The sequence below is a fragment of the Callorhinus ursinus genome, unplaced genomic scaffold, assembly GCF_003265705.2.
Source record: "Callorhinus ursinus isolate GAN/ISIS: 27379988/994484 unplaced genomic scaffold, GSC_fseal_2.0 scaffold27, whole genome shotgun sequence".
Taxonomy (NCBI): domain Eukaryota; kingdom Metazoa; phylum Chordata; class Mammalia; order Carnivora; family Otariidae; genus Callorhinus; species Callorhinus ursinus.
In genome coordinates, this window is record NW_027397089.1 from 20,827,659 (window position 1) to 20,850,239 (window position 22,581).

At 40.2% G+C, this 22,581-nt stretch overlaps 1 protein-coding gene across 2 annotated transcripts in view; it reads left to right on the plus strand.

Annotated features, from left to right (window-relative positions):
• The first annotated feature begins 4,666 nt into the window (after positions 1-4,666).
• The window catches only part of LRP6 (LDL receptor related protein 6), a 166,627-nt gene continuing 148,712 nt past the window's right edge, over positions 4,667-22,581 (plus strand). For both annotated transcript variants that reach the window (XM_025879866.2, XM_073877956.1), the window contains exon 1: positions 4,667-4,999. In XM_025879866.2, coding sequence (XP_025735651.1) covers positions 4,945-4,999 — 55 coding nt within the window. In that variant the 5' untranslated portion in view covers positions 4,667-4,944. The remainder of the gene's footprint in view (positions 5,000-22,581) is intronic.

Below are 22,581 nucleotides of genomic sequence, written 5' to 3' on the forward strand. Positions count from 1 at the left end.
GTCACTCTTCCTCTCTACCTCCACCTCCCTCAATTCAGATCTGATAGGTTACCAAGTCCTGCGGTTTCCGCCCATATTCCTCAAATCCATGACTGATCTCTTTCCAATCCCCAATGTTGCTGTCCTGACCATCTCTTCCACAGACTAGAAACAACTTCCTCTTTGGTCTTCCTACTTTTTGCCTTGCCTCCCTTCTATTAGACACACTGGGGTCAGAGAAATTATTTAACATGCAAATCAGTTCTCTACCGTGACAAAAAGGCTTCAATGTCCACACTGTCAACAGGCTAAAATCTAAACTTCTAAGCATGACTTCAAAAGCTATTTATTATCCAGAGGCGCCTGGGTGGCCCAGGCTGTTGGGCGTCTGCCTTAGGCTCCGGTCGTGATCCCAGTATTCTGGGATCAAGCCCGCATCGGGCTCCCTGCTCAGTGGGGAGCCTGCTTCTCCCTCTCCCACTCCCCCTGCTTGTGTTCCCTCTCTCTCTATGTCTCCATCTGTCAAATAAATAAATAAAATCTTAAAACAAAAGCTATTTATTATCCAATATCTACTTAATGGTCTGCCTCGTTTTCTGACGTTCTCTAGAAGCACCCCATGCTTCAGCTATATGGATCTACTTTCAAATCCCCAACATGCCAAGCTCTCTAATAATTCAGTGCCTTTGCACCTGCTACCCTTCTGCTTGGAATTCCTTGTCAGTCTTGTTGGCCTGACCAACTCCGACTTAAATTTCAAGCCTCAGCTCTAGGGTTATTTTCCTTTTTTAAAACTGTGCAGGCAGACAAACGCTTCAGGCAGATGAACACTTAAATTCCTTATTGATATGTTAACAACCTTCACCATAGCAATTTTAACATTTTAATTATTTGTCTTTATCAATTAGTGTTTCCAAACTAAGTTGTAAGCTTCTTGAGGGTAGGGACCATGATTAATCTCATCTTTGCTTCCCCAGCACTTAACACAGTGACTGGTATTGAGTATTTTTAATAGGCACTTGAATGAATGCAAAAATAAATTCGTTAACTAGTGAGAATAATGTGCAGGCTAGGGTCTAACTGTAAGCCATAGGTTTTCACTTAAGTACATTTTAAAAAATTGGAAAAAATATAGAATATATTAATGGAAACTTAAGAACAGAAAAGTAATCTCATACTCTTTTACCATCCTTTTTTTAATTTTTAAAGATTTTTATTTATTTCTTTGACAGAGAAAGACACAGCGAGAGAGGGAACACAAGCAGGGGGAGTGGGAGAGGGAGAAGCAGGCTTCCCGTGGAGCAGGGAGCCTGATGCGGGCTCCATCCCAGGACCCTGGGATCATGACCCTAGCAGAAGGCAGACACCCAGTGACTGAGCCACCCAAGTGCCCCTTATTTTACCATTCTAACGCCTGTTTCAACACACTTATTATTTACTTTTGGTCTTTGCTCAAATATGTGGTAAATAAAAAAATATATATATTTATATTTTACGTAGCTAAAATGTACATGCACTTTCTTATGGTTTTGTTATTTTATTTTTTTTAAAAATGAGGTGTGCTTTTTTTTTAAAGATTTTATTTATTTATTTGAGAGAGCGAGAATGAGAGAGAGAGAGAGAGCACATGAGAGGGGGGAGGGTCAGAGGGAGAAGCAGACTCCCTGCTGGAGCAGCAGGGAGCCCGATGTGGGACTCGATCCCGGGACTCCAGGATCATGACCTGAGCCGAAGGCAGTCGTTTAACCAACTGAGCCACCCAAGCACTCAAAATCTTATGGTTTTAACTATAAACATTTTCCAACACTGTTGCAAAGTCATCTAAACTATCATTTTTAACAATGTATAATACTTCATTCCCCTACTTAGGTTGACAGCCTAAAGAGGTTAGGCTGTACTCCGTTTCCTATTATAAATAGGAACAGATCCAGGTTTTGTGGGACTTGAAATTTATACAATTTTGAGAGATGTTTTCAGAAAAGAATACAAAATTATCTCACTTTTGCAAACCATCAACCCATTCTTAGGGCTCCTCCCAGGGTTTGGAAGGGGCCTGTGAAAGTGAGGCATCCTGAAGGTTAATTTTCATCAGTTTCACGGTGATTTAACTCCAATTATAGATAATCCTGCAGTAAGTATTTTGAGCATGTGATTTTTTTCCTCTCTCCCATTATTTTCCAAGGTTTCCAAGTTATTATGACACCGTTCACCTTGAAGAAGTTGAGAAAGGAAATGATCACTTATTGAGCACCTATTATATATTGAGCATTTTATATATATTATTTAACCTAATCCTTACTATAAGCCTGAAGGAGGTATGATCCCCACCTTACAGATGAGAAAACTGAGGTGCAGTGCATGTAAATATCATGTCCAAAGTCACACATCTTGAAAGTGGTGGAGTTTGGATCCTGTCTCAGTCCAAAGCTCATGCCTTCTCTTTTCCACTACATTGTGGTGTCTCCACAGCCTTGCTAGCTTCATAGTAATATTTTCTAGGCTGTTGCTGAAAAACCTGGTTCTCAGTTATCTGTTTTGAGGAGGCCAGAAGACAAAACTTGCAGTCTTTTTTTTTTTATGATTTTATTTATTTATTTGAGAGAGAGACAGTGAGAGAGAGCATGAGTGGGGAGGAGAGGGAGAAGCAGACTCGTGTGGGGCAGGGAGCCCGATGTGGGATTCGATCCCATGACTCTGAGATCATGACCTAAGCCAAAGGCAGACGCCTAACAGACTGAGCCACCCAGGTGTCCCAAAACTTGCAGTCTTGACAGGGTTCTTGGAAGAAGGTGGTTTAAAACTGTGGTGGTTAGACTTTCTCAGGTGAATTTAGGAGAAAGTGATTTGACTATTTCTGCCCTCTGTCTGCCAACAGACATGTATCACCTTGGTTCAGCATGCATTTCTTGGAAGGAGCATTATCTGAAGTTGAAAGACCTGGGCTGGGTTTGAATCCTGCTATTCACTACTTGAGTGGCCTTGGTAAATCATTGAACTCATTTTCCTCCCACATGCAATGAGGATAAGTAACAAAATCTGCCTCACTCCAGGCTAGCTTTGAGTGTCCAATGGGATGATGTGTGTGCAAGCACCTAGTGAACTCCAATGTTAACTGAGGTACAGTAGTGGCCCCTTATCTGAGGTTTTGTTTTCCGCGGTTTCATTTACCGGAGGTCAACCACAGTTGGGAAGTAGATGATTCTGACTATTGTCAAAAGATCAATAGTAGCCTAAGGTTACCTCACAATACGGCATCATTTCACCTCACTTCATCTCTCATGGAGACATTTTATCATTTCACATCATCACAAGAAGTGGGAGTACAGTACAATAAGATAGTTTGAGAGACTACACACATAACTATTATAGTATTTTGTTGTAATTGTTCTATTTTACTGTTAGTTATTGTTGTTAACCTCTTATTGTGCCTAATTTATAAATGAAACTTTATCTTCGGTATGTATGTCTAGGTAAAAACAGTATATACAGGGTTGGGTACTATCCATCGTTTCAGGCATCCACTGGGGGTCTTGGAGGCATCCCCTTATTGATGAGGGGGGACTGCTGCATTAGTAACATTGTGGGAGTTGCTCCACTATCCCCGCCCATCTGCCTCCAGGTAAGTGCCTGTGACAGCTGGACAGAATGCACCTGATGGCTCCATTACGGTTAACTCCGGCTGGAGTTCCTTCCTAGGCTGAAGCTGCCACTTCTTTTTACGGGGGTGGGGTGGGGTGTATGGGCTGTTACACCTGGAAGCCCAGTGCATCAAGGGCAGCGGAAGCTGTGCAAAACCAGTCTGAGATTCTGGTGAATCTTTTCCTCCTCAAGCTGCGAGCTGATCAAAAATGCCAAACACTTACCTATAATCGCAACTTGTAAAATCCCAAACACGGTCCTTACCAATTGTCCCTTTGCTCTGTCTTAGGTGCTGACGCATTTATCTTGGAATTTTACCTGCCAGTTTAGAAATCTGTAGTCCTTGTTGGACCTAATTCTGGGGACAGTCTGTAATTCTGCAAAGCCAGGAAAAAAGAAAAAGCTCTGCTTTGAGTTGGCGTTTGAACATCCTTCACCGTATCACGTTTAAAGCTGGTGTAAGCAGCATTCGTCTTTATTTTCCCTAAAAGAAAAAAGCTTAAGCCCATTTCCAAGCCCGAAGATTGAGCTCACCGCCCCGAGTCGGGACCGGCGCGGCACCCCGAGCACGGCCTGCCGCTCCGCCGGCCGCCCGCCGGCCGCCGCCTCCCACACCCCCCGGCCCAGGTGTCAGCCAGCGGGTGCCCGGACCTCCACCTGGCTCGGCCGGCGGCGACCGCACAAAGAGCGGAGCAGGCGGCGGCCCGGCCGAGCCGCAGAAAGTAGTCCCGACCACGCCGGGCCGATGTTGTTCGACGTCGCTTCACGCCCTCCGCGGGGAGGGCCGCAGCGGCCGGCCCAGGAAAGAATCCCATAGGAATGCGCCGGCGGGAGACCCTTTCCCTCCAGCTCGCCTCTGCTTGCCTGGCGGATCTCCCGGGGTCTCCAAGCAGAGGCCGTACGCGCCGTCCCCCACTTTCTTTCGTAGCTGCACGGGAGGCGGCGCCGAGGGAGGGGCTCGCCCGCGCGCAGGGAGACCTTCGCGGCGACCCGTGGCGGCGGCGGGCCCGCGGTATCCCTGCGCCGCTGCGTGAGAGGAAGAGGCTGAATGAGGAGCTGCGCGGGGGAAGCGGGGCGCCGGGGGAGGAGGCGGCGGGATGGAAGCAGACGCTGGCGTCGCGCGAGCCCCCGGCAGAGCGGCGCGGTAGAGAGGGCGGCGGCGGCGGCGCGCGCGGAGCCCTGACGTGCCCCTTTCTTTCTTCTCTCTCTGGAAAGCTGGGAAGCATGAGCGTGCAGACCTGCCGCTGCGGCGGCCGCCCCGGGTCCTCGCCTCCCCCTCTTCTGGCCGCCCCTCGCCGGTGAGAGAAGAGAACGCGAGAAGGGAAGATGGGGGCCGTCCTGAGGAGCCTCCTGGCCTGCAGTTTCTGTGCGCTCCTGAGAGGTGGGAAGGGGGGGCGCGAAAGTTGGTGGGATTTGGGGGGGAGGTGGCCTTGTTTTGTGTGTGACTGGGGGGAGGGGGAGGAAGGGAGAAGGGGAAGAGGAGCCAGGAGAGGCCTGGTCGTGGGGAAGGAGAGAGAAAGGGGCCCGGGAGAAGGGGCTGTGCGCTCCGCCTGGCCACAGTGCAGACCCCTTCCCAGGGTTCCGGCCCTTCCCTGGACAAATCGGAGCCTCAGTCCGGGCTGCTTGTCTAGGTGAATCCCTGGAGCCCCATTCTGTCGCAATGACTGAGGGTCTGTGTGTGTCTTTCTGCCAGGAGTCATCTGGGAGAAGGGTCTTTGTATATATTTTGGCTTTTAAAATGTTTGAGCCCAAGATGCTTTAACGTTGGTCTCCTCTCTCGAAGCCCCCACCTTTTCCGTGTCTCTTACGTGAACTTTTGGAGCCTTCTTACTGTTTTTCCAGGCCTTGTTACTACTAATGATTGGCTTCCGTTGGGGATATAATGATCCTGGGTGAGAGCACAGTTGGAAAGTGACTCCGAGGTTATAGGTCGAGCGTTTCAGCCCTGGGATTCTTCTGAGCTTCAGCCCATGATAAAATAGAAACGTTGCCCTTGTAACCCCTGGTATTCAGGACTTGCCCCTATTTTCAGAGCATGCAAGTGTACAGTTGGCACTAAGTAGGAAAGTCATCCTTGTGTGAAGAGGAGCCCGTCCTGGGACCTAAGTTATCATTTGCTGCGCTCTCCTGGGGACTGCTTACACTTTGGTAAATAACATGGGCTATCCTAGATAATTTGCTCGGAGAATCGCATACATTCGATGGCCCTTTAGTTTTTTGAATTGGCCTGTAAAGCTGTCACATACGCTGTGACTTTTATTTTGTGACAGTTCACTAAGGTTTTGATTGGCCCGCAAGATTTCAACAGCTCTTCTCAAACTTACCAGTGTTGAAGTGGTGATGAGTCTGGTGCTATTGAGCATTTACCAGCCGAGGAATTTTAAGTACGGATCGATGCAATAGCTCTGGCTTTGGTTTTGTTAAAATTCTCATTTGTGTTCATGGTAAATTCTTTTCAGGTATAAGACCTCTTGAGTCTATGGAGATTTTTGGCTCTTAATTTAACAAGCTAAACTTTTGTTAAGCCTCCAAAACTCGCTAAAGTTTACAGGGCACTTATGATCTTGCACAAATGAGCCCAGCATGCCATTTCTGTGTGTGTATATTTATTTTGGATGAATGCGATTGACTTTTTTTTTTGGAGGAGGAGGAATTTTTTTCCTTTGGTTACTCTTCTTAAGGATTATTACATTTGCATGTTATATCTACTTATACTTAATAATTATTGACTCACTGTAAGCATATTCCAAAGCATTTTCACATGTAACCCCTTAAAGATAGCACTCACTTAATTTTCTTGGCAGAGAATTTAATGCAGTGTTGTGTCTTTGAGAGGTTTAATAAGTGTATGTTTATTTCATTATAGCATACTCTGTTGAAAGGGGATTTTGCTATAGCTGTGAGAAACGTATTTGACATAAGAATATGTACATTTTTTAAAACAGAAAGTAGAGTTAAATATGAGAGTCAGCTGATTGGTTAAAGTCTTGGGGAAATCGAAGTCCATAACCTGGGATACTTCTGGTTGCCCGGTTGTATTTCTTTGAGGGTAAGAGTATGATGCAAATGCCATTTGTTTATTTTAACACCAAATTTGAGCCTAGAGTTGGGTTTGTTCCTTCCTGGAGTTTAGAAAAGTTGCACTTGAAGTATTAATCTGAGGTATGGTGTTATGTAACAAGACCTAAGAGAGTTAATATTTTAAACTCCCTCATTTCTAAGGGATGAAGGAGTCAATAGTTTAAACTCCCTCATTTTCTTAGCGAAGTTTGCATAAGTAGACCTCTCATTTTAAATGTAGCATATTAATGCTGTAAGGTGGTCCTCGAATTTAACAGTACTTGACTGTGAGTACATATTATTTGAACTAAAATGGTATTTTGATGTGAAAGATTTTATTCATATTTTAGAGTCGTTTCATTCCTCGATAATGTCGTTCTCTGTTACAATAGTGGCGTTAGTTAACCTTGGACTCTGAGGAGAAAAATGTGATTAATTTGTTGCATTGAAATAATTTTTTTTTCACAGAGGAGTTGTTAACGTTGAGAAGTTAACATGGGGATGGTGGGATGATGAGAGGGTTTGGGAGACCTTTCGTCCTGTAGTGCTGTTAAATCAATATCTGAAGGCCAAGGAATAATGCTGTCATCCTCTGGGCTGCATCCCTATCCCTACCATGGGAGGACAGAGTGTGATGGAAAGATTTGGAGATTTCGACACTAAAATCTTGGGTTTTAAAGTCTGTGCTTCTCTACTTAATAACTTTGTGATTCTGGTCTAGTCAATTTCTCTGGGCCTCAGTTTCTTTACCTGTAAAATGTAGGTAGTAATACCGATCTGATTTGCATGTTTAATGGGCATATTAAATGAAATGATGAATATCAATGATTTGCTAACGTTATTTTTGTTATAATTTTTTATTGTGGACATATCCTCAAATGCTAGGAATTTGAGATTTAATTTGTGTAAGATCTACAGATTCTTACAGGTAGAAGAGATCTTGATTATTCTGTTCTAACAGCTTCATTTGCAAGTGGGGATACTCAGATTCAGAGAGATTATGATTTGATTAAGCTCCTACAGCTAATTAATGGTAGAGGGATACTAGGGATTTATTAATGGTAGGGATTTATTGTTCATTCTTTAGCAAATATGTTTGGAATACCTACTGTATATCAGGCTCTGATGTTATAGTGGCGAGTAAAATAGACATGTCCCTGTTCTAGTGGACCTAACAATCTGGGTTGTCTTCCTTACTATTCTTTTAGTTCCATCTAGGTACTGATTAGAAAAGATTATGTCTCTGATTTTCTAGAGGAAATATTTTTATAAGAATAAATTTTGGAATACCGGTTTGTGTATAATCTGCACATTGGGCTTGAGGAGGTTTTGTTGTTTATAAACATTTTCTGCTACTTAGTTTTTAAAAAAGTATATTAGTTTTGGTGGGATGGTAGAAAATATTGTGCAGACAAGCCACTAGTGTTTTCCATTTTAGAGAAGTGGTCCTTGGAAAAGCTTTTTCTTTAATATCAAATATAAAATCTTGAGGAGGTAGAATGAATTTTGGAGTGGGAATCAGGAGAATTAGATTCTAAGTTTGCTATTAATTATCTGTGTTGTAACCTTGGATAAGTCGCTTAATCTCTGTACATCTTATTTGCGTGAGGATGATGAATCCTTTTGGAGATGTGTAATTCACATTAACATGTTAAGGGCTCTGAGAGAATGTGAAGTAGAGAGACCAATTTTAATTTTATTTAACCCGCTGTTTTCCAAACTTGATATTTTTTCCATGAATCCTTTTAACATTCTACTGAACCTTTGATCCAAGGAACACACTTGGAGAGAGCTGGACTGGATGGCCCTTTGAGCATGAGGTTGATTAGTGTGATTGATATTTGATGATAATTTCATGTAGTTGAATTTGATAATTCATTCCTACTTCCTTATTTGGCCTTTGGTTTCCTTATCTGGCTAGGGAAAAATTTGATTGGTTATGTGTAAGGTTATAACTCATTGTTATCATGAGGCCTAACAGTGATTTCCCATGGTTTGGTTTCTCAGAGACTTTTTTGTTTTGCTATAATTGGAGGTTTTTCCATTTGCTAAACTGAAGTATTCTTCCATACAGTTATACATGCTTTGGCTATCAGAAAGGACTGTCTTTTTTTGAATATCAAAGAAGACTGTGTGGAGGGTATATAAATGGAGAATATTTTATGTGAACTTAAAATTTAAACATATTGGAAAAACACAGTAACCTGTTTAGGTCATGGGTAAATATTCTTGAGAAAATTCAATCTCATCATGGAAGTTTCATTGCAAGTTTATATTCAAAGAAGATTATATAATGGGGCACTATAGCAGGAAGGTATGGGCTTTGTTGATAAACCAAGGTCAGATCTTCTACTACTTTATATAGCCTTGGACAAGTTACTTAGCTTTAGTGTCCTCTTCTGTGAAATAGGGATAATACCTTATAAGATTTTTATGAGAACTGATGGAATAATATTTGCAAAGGGAGAGTATAGTGCATAGTCAATAGTAGACTTTGAATAAATTGTTGCTCATACTAAGGTGGCTAAGTTAAAGGAAATATTAATGCTCAGGAAAGACTGGTAAAACATTTAAGTGTCAGGCACTGTTATAGGGAGTCAATAGTTTTAGGCCAGTGGTTTTTGAACTTTTTTTTGACTTTTCTGCAACCAAAGCAGAAGTTCTATGAAATACTTTCACTTCTGATATTTTCTTTTTTAAGTTTTTATTTATTTTTTTAAGTAATCTTTACCTCCAACGTGGGGCTCAAACTCATGACCCCAAGATCGAGTCACATGCTCCATCATCTGAGCCAGCTAGTCATCCTGCTTCTGATATTTTCTATTTTATATAACTAAAATGGCCACTATATTAAATTTATTTTACCTTAAAGAAATGCAGCTTTAACACTGTTCTAGGTGACTATTATAAATAAACTAGAAGATAAATAGTGCAGCTGATTGTGATACTTATTTACTTATTTAAGAGTTAAGTATAGGCAAAATAATTTTATCAAAACATTGTTTAATTGACAAAATTTTTATTGTGTTATTTCGTTACAACAGTTAAAATTATTCAGTTGATAGACTTTTCCCTGCAGGATGGGTAAATGCTATACTGAGTTCCTGCATTGCATGTTTAACTCTTTGTATGAGAGTATTTATATATGTTCTGTAAAATGAGCCTCATCTTAATGACTAGAACACCTCCATGTGAATAACTTCGAAATTTAGTCAAATACGTAGACCAGGCAACCTAAGAATAGGATATTTGCCCTTGAAATTACTAATTTAAAATATAATTCATCATAAATGCAAGGAAAATAATGTATTTGATATTATTAACACATGCTTGTTTTCTCAAACTTGTGTTATTTGTGGCAGTGACTATCCTCACAAACAGTTCAAGACATTCAGATGTGAGACAGGAAAATATTAAAATATGCCTTGGCTCTATTTGGTGAAAATTACTGGTATTTCAGTGCCGTGATCCTCTTAGCTGTAATGTAACTTGCTAAGTTTTTTTTTTAAGATTGTATTTATTTGAGAGAGAGAGAGCACATGCATATGTGGGGAGGGGGAGGAGCAGAGGGAGAGGGAGAAGCAAACTCCCTACTGAGCAGGGAGCCTGAAATGGGGTTTCGGTTCCAGGACCCCCCGCTCATGACCTGAGTTGAAGGCAGATGCTTAAAGCGACTGAGCCACCCAGGTGCCCCATAACTTGCTAACTTTTATTTCTGTGATACCTTCCTTGGAAGGGCCAGGAGATTGGGGATGCAAAGTGAAATCATATTTTTAGGCAAAAATTTTATTAATTAAGTGAATCTTTAAGTTATAAATTGACATTAGGCCTAAAGTTATTGATTGTATTCTTAGTAAAAATAAAAATGCAGAGGTAAATATGATTTGCAGTAGTCCTGTTTTTCAAGAAAGTAGTCATTCATATATTAGAAAACTGTACCATTATCAAATTATGTATGTTTGGCCAGGAAGCCATTTTTCTCTGATGGCCTTGGTTAGTCATCACTTTATCACTGTTAGACCAAAATCACATCAAGTACAGGGTATGGGTATAGGAGTCTTTCTCATTATTGGCCAGCTTTATTGGGAGGTGTAATTTAAGTGTATCCATATATCCAATTTAAAGATTCTATATTTTGCAAGTCTGAGAAAGCTACATCTGAACTTCATTAACATGAACTCTTAGCTACACTCTTATATGGTCTGTATTTGTAAGTTTCTTGATTTATGCCAGTGAACACAACAGCTCTTTGTTAGATGTAAAGTGTTTCAGGAATAGATTTTTTTCTTTTCATATACCACTATGAACCAGAGCTTTGCATATATGAAGTATTCTAAATTTTACATTTAAAGCAATATTAAAAGATGTGAATGTTTATGACATACAGTCTGTTTGGAACTTCATTTTGTGTTTTGTCTCAAATTATTTATTAGACATGGTATAAATTTGTAGCTACTATAATTTTTTTTAGCACAGATTAGATAGAGAAAAATAATTAGAAATAAATCAGTGTGTTTATATCTGAGACTGAATTTGAAATGTGGATTATGTAATGTGTTTTCCGGTTTTAGGATATAACTGTTGCATTGGTAATATAATTAGCATGCTCAAGCACTTTTTTAACCCAGTTTTTTTTTTAAAGATTTATTTATTTATTCATTTATTTATTTATTTGACAGTGTGAGAGAGACAGTGAGAGAGGGAACACAAGCAGGGGGAGTGGGAGAAGGAGAAGCAGGCTTCCCGCAGAGCAGGGAGCCCGATGCGGGGCTCAATCCCGGGACTCCAGGATCATGACCTGAGCCGAAGGCAGACGCTTAACGACTGAGCCACCCAGGCGCCCCTTAACCCAGTTTTTTTTTTTTTTAAAGATCTAATTCACATACTATAAAGTTCTCCATTTTAAAGTGTCCAGTTCAGTCATTTTTAATATATTCACAGGGTTGTACAGCCATCACCACTGTCTAATTCCAGAACCTTTTCATCACCCCCAAAAAGAAACCCCGTACCGCTTAGCAGTCACTTTTCATTTCCTCTTGCCCCAGCCTTTGGTAATGACTAATCTCCTTTTCTGTCTCTATGGATTTGCCTGTTCTGAACATTTCATATAAATGGAATCCTACAATATGTGGCCTTTGTGTATGGCTTTCACTTAGCATAATATTTTCAAGGTTCATTCATGTTTATAGCACATATCAATACCTCCTTTTTATGGCTGAATAATATTCCATTGTGTGGATACAGGAAATACTTTCTAATGAGTGTGGGTTTGATCATTGGGATCTTCAGAAATTATTTTTGAAATCTCTTTTTGAAGTTATAGAAATAAACATGAAAAAAAAATCTAAGTTCTTGCTTTTCTGCTGGAGAAGTACTCAGTTCACCAGCATCTCGTTTCTGTGTATTGACTTACATAGAGCCCTGTCTCAGTTAAACTTTTTTACCAAATGCATATTAGATTTATAGGATAGAAGGGATATTAACAATTACTGGCCCAAATTCTTCATTTTATAAAGTAGAAAGGTGAATGACTAATGTTAAGTCTAGGTCGCTGGTACTCTGGACAGTAATTTCACATGCAGTGCCTTCTGTATGTACCTCATTTTACTTGGGCCTTATTACAGTTTTGGAAATGATACCAGTCATTTTTAATAGAGGAAAGTAAATGTCAGTGTTGTTTTGGAGTTTGCAAATAGGTGGTTTGTCATAAAACTGTTAAATAAAAACCAGTCTGGATTTAGGTAAGGAGACTATTCAAGATGATTATTAAAATAAGGAGAATGCTCTGACTGAAAGATCTGCAAGTGTCTCAAAATCAAGCACAAAAAAAACTTGCATAGAGAAGGCTAAGCAAGCCAGCAGGAACTTTATATGGGGGTGAGTCAAGAGGGTGGGGGTAAGCAGATTACATGATCAGGATAACTTAACTGGATTTGTTTTCCCCCTGTGGTCAGCTGATACTTGGAATGACCTGTTAAGGGAGGAAGTTCTGTATCTGCTTGCTTAAACTTAGAGCAAGCCAAAGTTTAGGGGCTTGTAAGCCAAATCAGTGGATATGTAATGAACAGTTGTGAGCACTTGGTCAGTTCCCCTGTTTAAAACAAAATTTTTCACTATTAGGGTTATGTTTTAATCAGTTGAGGCTTTTAGCTTTTTGCTATAACAAGAAGAGTATAGACTGGGTGGTTTGTAAAATCCACCCAGTTTATATTGTTTATAAACAATAGACATTTATTTCTCGCCGTTCTGGAGGCTGGAAGTCCAAGATCAAGGTGCCAGCATGGACAGTTTCTGGTGAGGATCCTCTCTGGGATGCATACTGCTGACCTCTCTTTGTATCCTCACAGGGTGGATAGCAAGAGAGAAGAAATAAGCTCTTGGCTCTTAAAAGGGTACTAATTCCACTCATGAGGACTCCATCCTCATGCCCCCCCTTTTTTTACCACTCTTATGACCTCATGTAAGGAGGCCTAAATACTCCCCAAAGTCTTCACCTCCCAATACCTTCACGTAGTAGGGGTAGGGTTTCAGTGTAAGAATTTTGGGGGACACAAACATTCAGTCCGTAACAGGGTAGAAGAAGAGTGATTGTGAAGCTGTTATCATTAGATTTGACCTGATTATTTATGTAGGTATAGGCCTTGTGAGTTTGCCTTGCTGGACGTTTTTTTTTATTTGTTTTTTAAAGATTTTTTTTTTTAAATTTATTTATTTGACAGAGAGAGACACAGCAAGAGAGAGAGCACAAGCAGGGGGAGTGGGAGAGGGAGAAACAGGCTTCCCGCTGAGCAGGGAGCCCGACGCGGGGCTCGATCCCAGGACCCTGTGATCATGACCTGAACCAAAGGCAGATGCTTAACGACTGAGCCACTCAGGCTCCCCGTTTTTTTGTTTTTTAAAGTTTTATTTATTTGACAGAGAGACAGTGAGAGAGGGAACACAAGCAGGGGAGTGGGAGAGGGAGAAGCAGGCTTCCCGCGGAGCAGGGAGCCCAATGCAGGGGTTGATCCCGGGAGTCCGGGATCACAACCCGAGCCGAAGGCAGACACTTAACCGACTGAGCCACCCAGGCACCCCTGCTGAATGTTTTTGTAAGGAATCTTGGATTGGACTTGAAGAAAAAATGATGATTAAAGTATAATTGACATGCAGTGTTAGGTTAGTTTCAGGTATACACTATATAGTGATTTGACAGTTCTGTACATTACTCAGTGCTCATCATGATGAGTGTAGTCCTCCTCCATCGCTGTACAGTGTTACTGCAATATTATTGGCCATATTCCTGTGCTGTCCTTATCACCGCTGTGACTTATTTATTTTGTAAGAGGGAGTTTGTACCTCTTAATTTCCTTCATTTTTCCCCATCCCCCCACTCAGCTTCCCTCTGGCAACCACCAACTTGTTCTTTGTATTTAATAGTCTGGCTTTTTAAATTTGTTTTGTTTTTAAGATTCCACATATGAGTGAAATCTTATGGGTCTTTGTTTGACTTATTTAGTGTAATACCCTCTAGGTCTCTCTGTGTTGTCACAGATAGCAAGATTTCATCCTTTTTTATGGTAGAGTAATAGTCCATCGTGTGTGTGTGTGCGCGCACGTGCACGCATGCACACCATATCTTCATCCATTTATCTATTGATGGATACTTGGGTTGCTTCCATATTTTGGCTATTAATAAGTTACGCTGCAGTAAACATAAGGGTGCATATGTCTTTTTGAATTAATGTTTTTGTTTTCTTTGGGTAAATACCCACAGTGAAATTACTGGATCATATGGTATTTCTGTTTTTAATTTTTTGAGGAAACTCCATGCTATTTTCCACAGTGGTTGCACCAGTTTACATTCCCCAAAACAGTGCGTGATGTTCCTTTTTTTTTTCATATCCTTGCCAATGCTTGTTTCTTGTCTTTTTAATAATAGTCATTTTGACTGGTGTGAGGCGACATCTCATTGTGGTTTTGATTTGCATTTCTCTGATGATTAATGATGTTGAGATTGTTTCATAATATCTCTTGGCCATCCATATGTCTTCTTTGGAAAAATGTCTCTTAGCATGTCCTCTATTCATTTTTTAATCAGATTTTTTTTTGGCATTGAATTGTATAAGTTTGTTATGTATTTTGGATATTAATCCCTTATCAGGATAAATGATTTGCAAATATCTTCTCCCATTCAGTAGGTCGCCTTTTTGTTTTGTTGATGGTTTCCTTTGCTGTGCAAAAGTGATTCTGGTGTAGTCCCAATGGATTTCACATTTTTTTTTAAAGATTTATTTATTTGAGAAAGAGAGTTCCCCCTCTCTCCTTGAGAGAAACCCAAGCAGACTCCACACTGAGCAAGGAGCCTACACAAGGCTTGATCTCATGACCCTGAGATCACAGCCTGAGCTGAAACCAAGAGTTGGATGCTTAACCGATTGCACCTACCAGGTGCCCCTGGATTTCACTTTTAAAAAAGCCTCTTGAAGGGCGCCTGGGTGGCTCAGTTGGTTAAGCGACTGCCTTCAGCTCAGGTCATGACCCTGGAGTCCCGGGATCGAGTCCCGCATCGGGCTCCCTGCTCAGCGGGGAGTCTGCTTCTCCCTCTGACCCTCCCCCGTCTCATGTGCTCTCTCTCTCTCTTTCAAATAAATAAATAAATAAATCTTTAAAAAAAAACAAAACAAAAACCTCTTGAAGCCAAGGAACCCCAAGTCAGGAATTCACTATCAGGTTTCACTTGTAGTACTTACAGATTCTGGTGAATTCTTGAGGTTCTCAAACATAGCGTAGAGTTCCTGGGCCTGCCTGGAAGTGATCTTGCTTACTTCACCTGCGAGGCTGGGAACTTTAGGCCAGGTACCAGTTTCCTAAGAGAACTGTGAGCGCTGGCTTCATGAAGTCAGCTATAGCTCCTTAAAACTCTCTGGTCGTATTTAATTAAATGAGCACTGCTTTCAAATATGGCATTCCAGTCAAAACCTCAGTTGCATAACCAATGTTTCCACCTAGGGGACAGACTCTTATTGAACCTGTGCAAATATTTATATTGCTGTGAAAATAAAAATACACAATAAAAGTTTTTGAATTATGGAAGAGTCAGGCAGGGAGAAAAAGATGTTTTATTTCTGTTTACAAAAGCATATTCTGCTTTAAATCATTAATGAGTTATAGATAACATAAAAGAAAAAAGAGTTTTTTATATCTAGAAAATAGAACATTAAAGCATCAGCAATATCTTAAATAAAACTCGTAGTCATCCTTCATCAGTTTATTCTGTCCTATTCTTGTTCGGCTACATCTTTGGTTAGTAGTCTTATGAATCTATCTGCTTCCCCACTAGCTTTTTGGAAATCCTGACTTAGTCCACTGGTGTAGTCTCAAAGTTATTTAAGTGATGCCATCAGAAGTCCAAGAGTACCTGGTTATAGTCCTTTTTCAACAGTCTTTTTTTTGTTGTTGAAGATGAGCACTCTAGCTTATAGCTGATTTGCAAGCATTTTCAGAGAAGCATCAGAATAAAACAGAAAAACTTATCTGTAGATGACAAAAGACTTAAAATGGTAGTGATTAAGTTACTCTTGATAATTTAAATTAATTGATTAATTTTTATTTTTTTTATTTATTTATTTTTAAAGATTTATTTATTTGAGAGAGAGAGAATGAGAGAGAGAGAGCATGAGAGGGAAGAGGGTCAGAGGGAGAAGCAGACTCCCTGCTGAGCAGGGAGCCCGATGTGGGACTCGATCCCGGGACTCCAGGATCATGACCTGAGCCGAAGGCAGTCGCTTAACCAACTGAGCCACCCAGGCGCCCTAATTGATTAATTTTTAAACGAAATAATCTCCGTGCCCAGTGTGGGGCTCAGACTCGTGACCCTGAATCAAGAGTCATCTGCTCTACCAACTGACCCAGCCAGGTGCCCCACTACTGATAATTTTAATAGTGAAAGATCTGATGAGAGTTTGTTATAAAACATAATGTGAGTGATGAGGAAATTTGGTTGTTTTGTGGCATGCAAACCAAAGTCAGTTCAATCCAAAAAAGTTTTAGACAAAATATCTATAAGCATAATAATTAACCTTATTTTATTTTTTTTTAAAGATTTTATTTGAGAGAGAGAATGAGAGAGAGAGCGCACATGAGAGGGGGGAGGGTCAGAGGGAGAAGCAGACTCCCTGCTGAGCAGGGAGCCTGATGCGGGACTCGATCCTGGGACTCCAGGATCATGACCTGAGCTGAAGGCAGTCACTTAACCAACTGAGCCACCCAGGCGCCCAATTAACCTTATTTTAAAGAAGAGTGGATATTACATCTAATTTATGTTTATAAATGTATATGATCTTTGCAGAGAATAAAACCATAAAATATGTAATAATCCTGAGCCATATGTCCCATCAAACATATAGTTAGAGCACATCAAGAGTATATCAAGATTAGGAAGGGGTGGTGGTGGAGCAGGGTGGGAAGGGAACCAAAAACAACCAAAAGAATATATCAAGATTATTAAGTAAAAAATTTTAGTAAGTCTGGAATAAGTCCTAAACATTTGTATAATAAAATTCCATAAGTAGGTGATGAGAATTCTGATTGAGAAACACTGGCCTATCTGGTAGAATATAGTATATTCAAATATACTGTATATGTCCAAGTTAACATAAAAAAATATATATAACTGAAATTATCAGTGATGATACAACAGTATTGTTATCTAATATTAGGCAAAGCAGCACCAGGACTCCTGATAAATAGAAACATATCATGGATGATGAGAGTATTGATAAATTTCTAGACTTCATATAACTTCAGAAGTAATAATATTTTACTCATATAGATTTAACCTAGGGAGGGTAAGCATCACTTCTGATTTTGACAGTGCTTCCCATGCAAATCATAACATTGATCAAGTAAACCTAATTATTATTTTTTAAAAATATTTTATTTATTTATTTGAGAGAGAGTATAAGCAGGGGGAGAGGGAGAAGCAGACTTCCCACTGAACAAGGAGCCCAGTGTGTGGCTTGTTCCTAGGACCCTGGGATCATGACCTGAGCTGAAGGCAGAGGTTTAACCAACTAAGACACCCAGGCACCCCAATCTAATTATTTTTAATACCTCTCTTTACAAGGTAAAAGAAGAAATTCTTTGTGGATTCCCAGGAACCCTTTGGGAAATTTCAATAATAGTCATAGGGGCAACATACATCATTTAGGATTTGATTTTGAAAGGCAGAATGTCAGAAGTTGTCAGGAGATTTAGAGATTTGAACATTTGGTTAAGATCATGGGTCAGTGAGAAGAAATACTTGGCTGCCTATTTTACTAAAGTGTCAAAAAATTTTATTTAAAGTAAACATAGGAAGGAACATGATGAACCAAAGCTCTTTCAAAAGTGAGACTGTTTTTTTAAACAATCAAGGTAATGATAAAGTCAATTTCAAGCACTGGAAATTCTGATAAGGCAGTTTTTGCCTTCTGGAGAGAGTACTCAGAAGGCAAAGAAAAACCTTTTGTAACCTTTATTCATTTAAGATTTATTTATTTATTTTAGAGAGAGAGAGCCCAAGTGGGAGAAGGAGAGAGCATCTCAAGCAGACTCCACATGGAACCCAGTGCGGGACTCCTATCTCAAAACCCTGAGATCATGACCCGAGCCAAAACCAGGAGCAGACACTTAACCGACTGCACCACCCAGGCCCCCCCTTATATCCTCTTTATTAAGAACAGACCAATGGGGCGCCTGGGTGGCTCAGTTGGTTAAGCGACTGCCTTCGGCTCAGGTCATGATCCTGAAGTCCCGGGATCGAGTCCCACATCGGGCTCCCTACTCAGCAGGGAGTCTGCTTCTCCCTCTGACCCTCTTCCCTCTCGTGCTCTCTATCTCTCTCATTCTCTCTCAAATAAATAAACAAAATCTTTAAAAAAAAAAAAAAAAGAACAGACCAATGACTCAAGAAAATTTTGTCATTTAATAGAAGATCAGATTTTCATTTTGTGCAAGTAACAATATTTGATACTAAAGCACTTTTCAAAACTCTTACAAAATAAATGCATCAGATCTTAGCCAGCTTTGACCACAACAAAAAAAATTTTTTTCATAAACTTTTTGTAACTTTTTTTTTTTAAGATTTTATTTATTTATTTGACAGAGAGAGAGAGACAGTGAGAGAGGGAACACAAGCAGAGGGAGTGGGAGAGGGAGAAGCAGGCTTCCCGCAGAGCAGGGAGCCCGATGCAGGGCTCAATCCCAGGACCCTGGGATCATGACCTGAACCGAAGGCAGACGCTTAACGACTGAGCCACCCAGGCGCCCCAACTTCTTATAACGTTTTATATCCATTCAGGTTTTGTCCTACATCTTGTTCTTTCTGTTCCAGAAAAATTAGTCATTTTACTTTGGGATTATTTTCTTTTTCTTAATAAAAACACATTATACATATCCCTATACAAAGTTGTTCTTTTCTGTCACTATTTCTCCTGTTAGAATCTCTTTTAAATATAAGATTATGACTTATAAATTACTGCTGTTTTACAGAGAAAACGGAGTTGCATAACTGTGAAGAGTCATGCACCATCATTTTGCAGTAGACTGGCAGAGCTTATGAATATACGTCTTACAACTTTTTATTAGCTGTACACTTCTCAATATGCCAAAAATGAATACGCCTATAAATAAACTCAAATATATATAGCTGCTTGGTACCATAAAAGTAAGAGGGGGGAAAAAAGTATAAACTTGAAATGCTTATGCTTTATTGTTCTGTCTTAATTAGAAATGACTTTGGTATTTAATAAATACCCATGAATTAATTTACCATAGTTTTTTTTTTAAGATTTTATTTATTTGAGAGAGAAAGCATGCACAAGTGGAGGGGAGAGGCAGAGGGAAAGGGAGAGAGAGAAACAGGCTTCCCACTGAGCAGGGAGCTTGATGTGGGGCTCTGTCCCAGGGTCCTGGGATCACGACCTGAGCTAAAGGCAGACACTTAACTGAGCCACCCAGGTGCCCCTCCAATTCATATTTTTAACTCAGGTCCCTGAGAGCCCCTCATGAGTCTCTAATAGGGAAAAGGGAGCCTTAAAGTTCAGGTGACTATAGGGAGTTGAGGTTTTGGAGTGAGAAGGGAAAGGTCTGATACGGTAGATAGAGGGTTGGAGGAGATTGGGGTATTAAAGGAGGATAGATAAAGGATTCAAGAGAACTGACAGGAAGGTTGAGGGTGGTAAAAAGGATAGAGGAAGAGCAGAGGGTAATGGGAAAGGAGAGGTTTTAGCTGAGCCAGTTTGGGGAGGTCCCAAGTTTTGCAAGGAGGACATTGAAGTTCTAAATTGTCTCTAGTAAAGTTTTGCCATTTTTGAAGATACTGAGTTGAATTAGTGCTATAATGGTGAAGCATGCAGTCAATGGGAGAAGAGGGATGGTGCTCAACAGAATGAGAGTTACTTATGGGATTAAATGATTAAATCAGAAATAAGAGTTCAAAAGAGCTGGGAAAGAGTACAAGTGTACCTTGCAGATACTGTGGGTTTGCTTCCAGACCACCATAGTTAAGTGAATATTGCGACAAGGCAAGTCAAATAAATTTTTTAGTTTCCTACTTCATATGAAAGTTATGTTTACACTGTACTATAGTCTTTTAAGTGTGCATTAGCATTATGTCTAAGAAACAACACATATGCCTAAATTTAAAAATATTTTATTGCTAAAAAATGCTGACTATATCCTGAGCTTTCATTAAGTTGTAATCTTTTTGAGGGTGGAGGGTCTTGCCTTGATGTTGATGGCTGCTGACTGATCAGGTTGATGGTTGCTGAAGGTTGGGGTGGCTGTGGCAATTTCTTGAAATAGAAAAGAATGAAGTTTGTTGCCATCGATTGACTCTTTCATGAGCGATTTCTCTGTAGCATGTGATGCCATTTGATAGCATTTTACCTATAGTACAATTTCTTTAAAAATTGAAGTCAGTCCCCTCAAACTCTGCTGCTACTTTATCAACTAAGTTGATGTAATATTCTAAATCCTTTGTTGTCATTTCAACAGTCTTCACAGCATCTTCACCAGGAGTGGATTCCATCTCAAGAAACCACTTTCTTGGCTTATCTGTAAGAAGCAACTCCTCAGCTGTTCAGGTTTTATCATGAGATTGCAGCAATTCAGTCACATCTTTAGGTTCCACTTCTAATTTTCTTATTATTTCCATCACATCTGCAGTTACTTTCTCTGCTGAAGTCTTGAACCTCTAAAAGTCATCCATATGGGTTGGAATCCAAACTCTTGTTAATGTTGATATTTTGATCTCTTTCCATGATTCATGGAGAGGTGGCATCTAGAATGGTGAATCCTTTCCAGAAGGTTTTCAATTTACTTTGCCCAGATTCATCAGATGAATCACTGTCTATGATAGCTATAGCCTTATAAAATATATTACTTGAATAATAAGACTTGAAAGTTGAAATTACTCCTTGCTTTGTGGGCTGCAGAATGGATGTCGTGTTAGCAGGCGTGAAAACACCATTAATTTTGGTGGACATCTCCATCAGACCTCTTGGGTGACAGGTGCATTGTCAGTGAGCAGTAATATTTTGAAAGGCATTTTTTTTTTCTGAGAAGTGGGTCTCAACATTGGGTTTTAAACATTCAGTAAACCATGTTACAAACAGATGTGTTGTCATCCAGGCTTTGTTGTTCCATTTACAGAGCAGGCGGAGTAGATTTAGCATAATTCTTAAGCACCTTAGGATTTTCAGAATGGTGAATGAGCATTGGTTTCAACTTAGGGTCACCAGCTGCATTAGCCCCTAACAAGACAGTCAGTCTATCCTTTGACATTTTGAAGCCAGGAATTGACTTCTCTCCAGCTGTGGAAGTTATAGATGGCATCTTTTTCCAATATAAGGTTGTTTTGTTTACGTTGAAAATGTGTTGTTTAGTGTAGCCACCTTCCTTAATTATCTTAGCTAGATCTCCTGAATAACTTGCTTCTGCTTCTGTATTAGTACTTGCTGCTTTACCTTGCACTTTTTTGTTAAAGAGATGGCTTCTTTCTTTAAACCTCATTAACCAACCTCTGCTAGCTTCAAACTTTTCTGCAGCTTCCTCACCTCTCTCAGCCTTCATAGAATTGAAGAGAGTTTGGGCCTTGCTTTGGCTTAGGCTTTGGCTTAAGGGAATGTTGTGGCTGGTTTGATCTATCTAGACCACTAAAACTTTTTCCGTATCATCAATAAGGCTGTTGTGCTTTCTTATCATTTGTATCTTCACTGGAATAGCACTTTTTTTTTTAATTTCATTTTTTTAAATTTTATTTTATTATGTTAGTCACCGTACATTATATCGTTAGTTTTTGATGTAGTATTCCATGATTCATTTTTTGCTTATAATACCAAGTGCTCCATGCAATACATGCCCTCCTTAATACCCATCACTGGGCTAACCCATCCCCCCCATTCCCCTCCCCTCTAAAACCCTCAGTTTGTTTCTCAGAGTCCATAGTTCCTCATGGTTCATCCCCCCTCCAATTTCCCCACCTTCATTTTTCCCTTTTAATTTCCTTCAAGAGCTTTCCCTTTGCACTCAACTTGGCTAACTGGTGCAAGAGGCCTAGCTTTCAGCCTATCTCAGCTTTTGACATGCCTTCCTCACTAAGCCTAATTACTTCAAGCTTTTGATTTAAAGTGAGAGATCTGTGACTCTTACTTTCACTTGAACACTTAGGGGCCATTGTAGGGTTATTCATTGGCCTCATTTCAGTATTGCTGTGTCTCAGGGAATACAGGGGCCTGCGGAGAGGGAGAGACACAGGGGAATGTCTAGTTGGTAGAACAGTCAGAACACAGAAAATATTTGTCAATTTTGTTGTCTTACATGGGTACAGTTTTGTGGTGTCCTAAAATAGAGTAGTAGCATTGAAGATCACTGATCAAA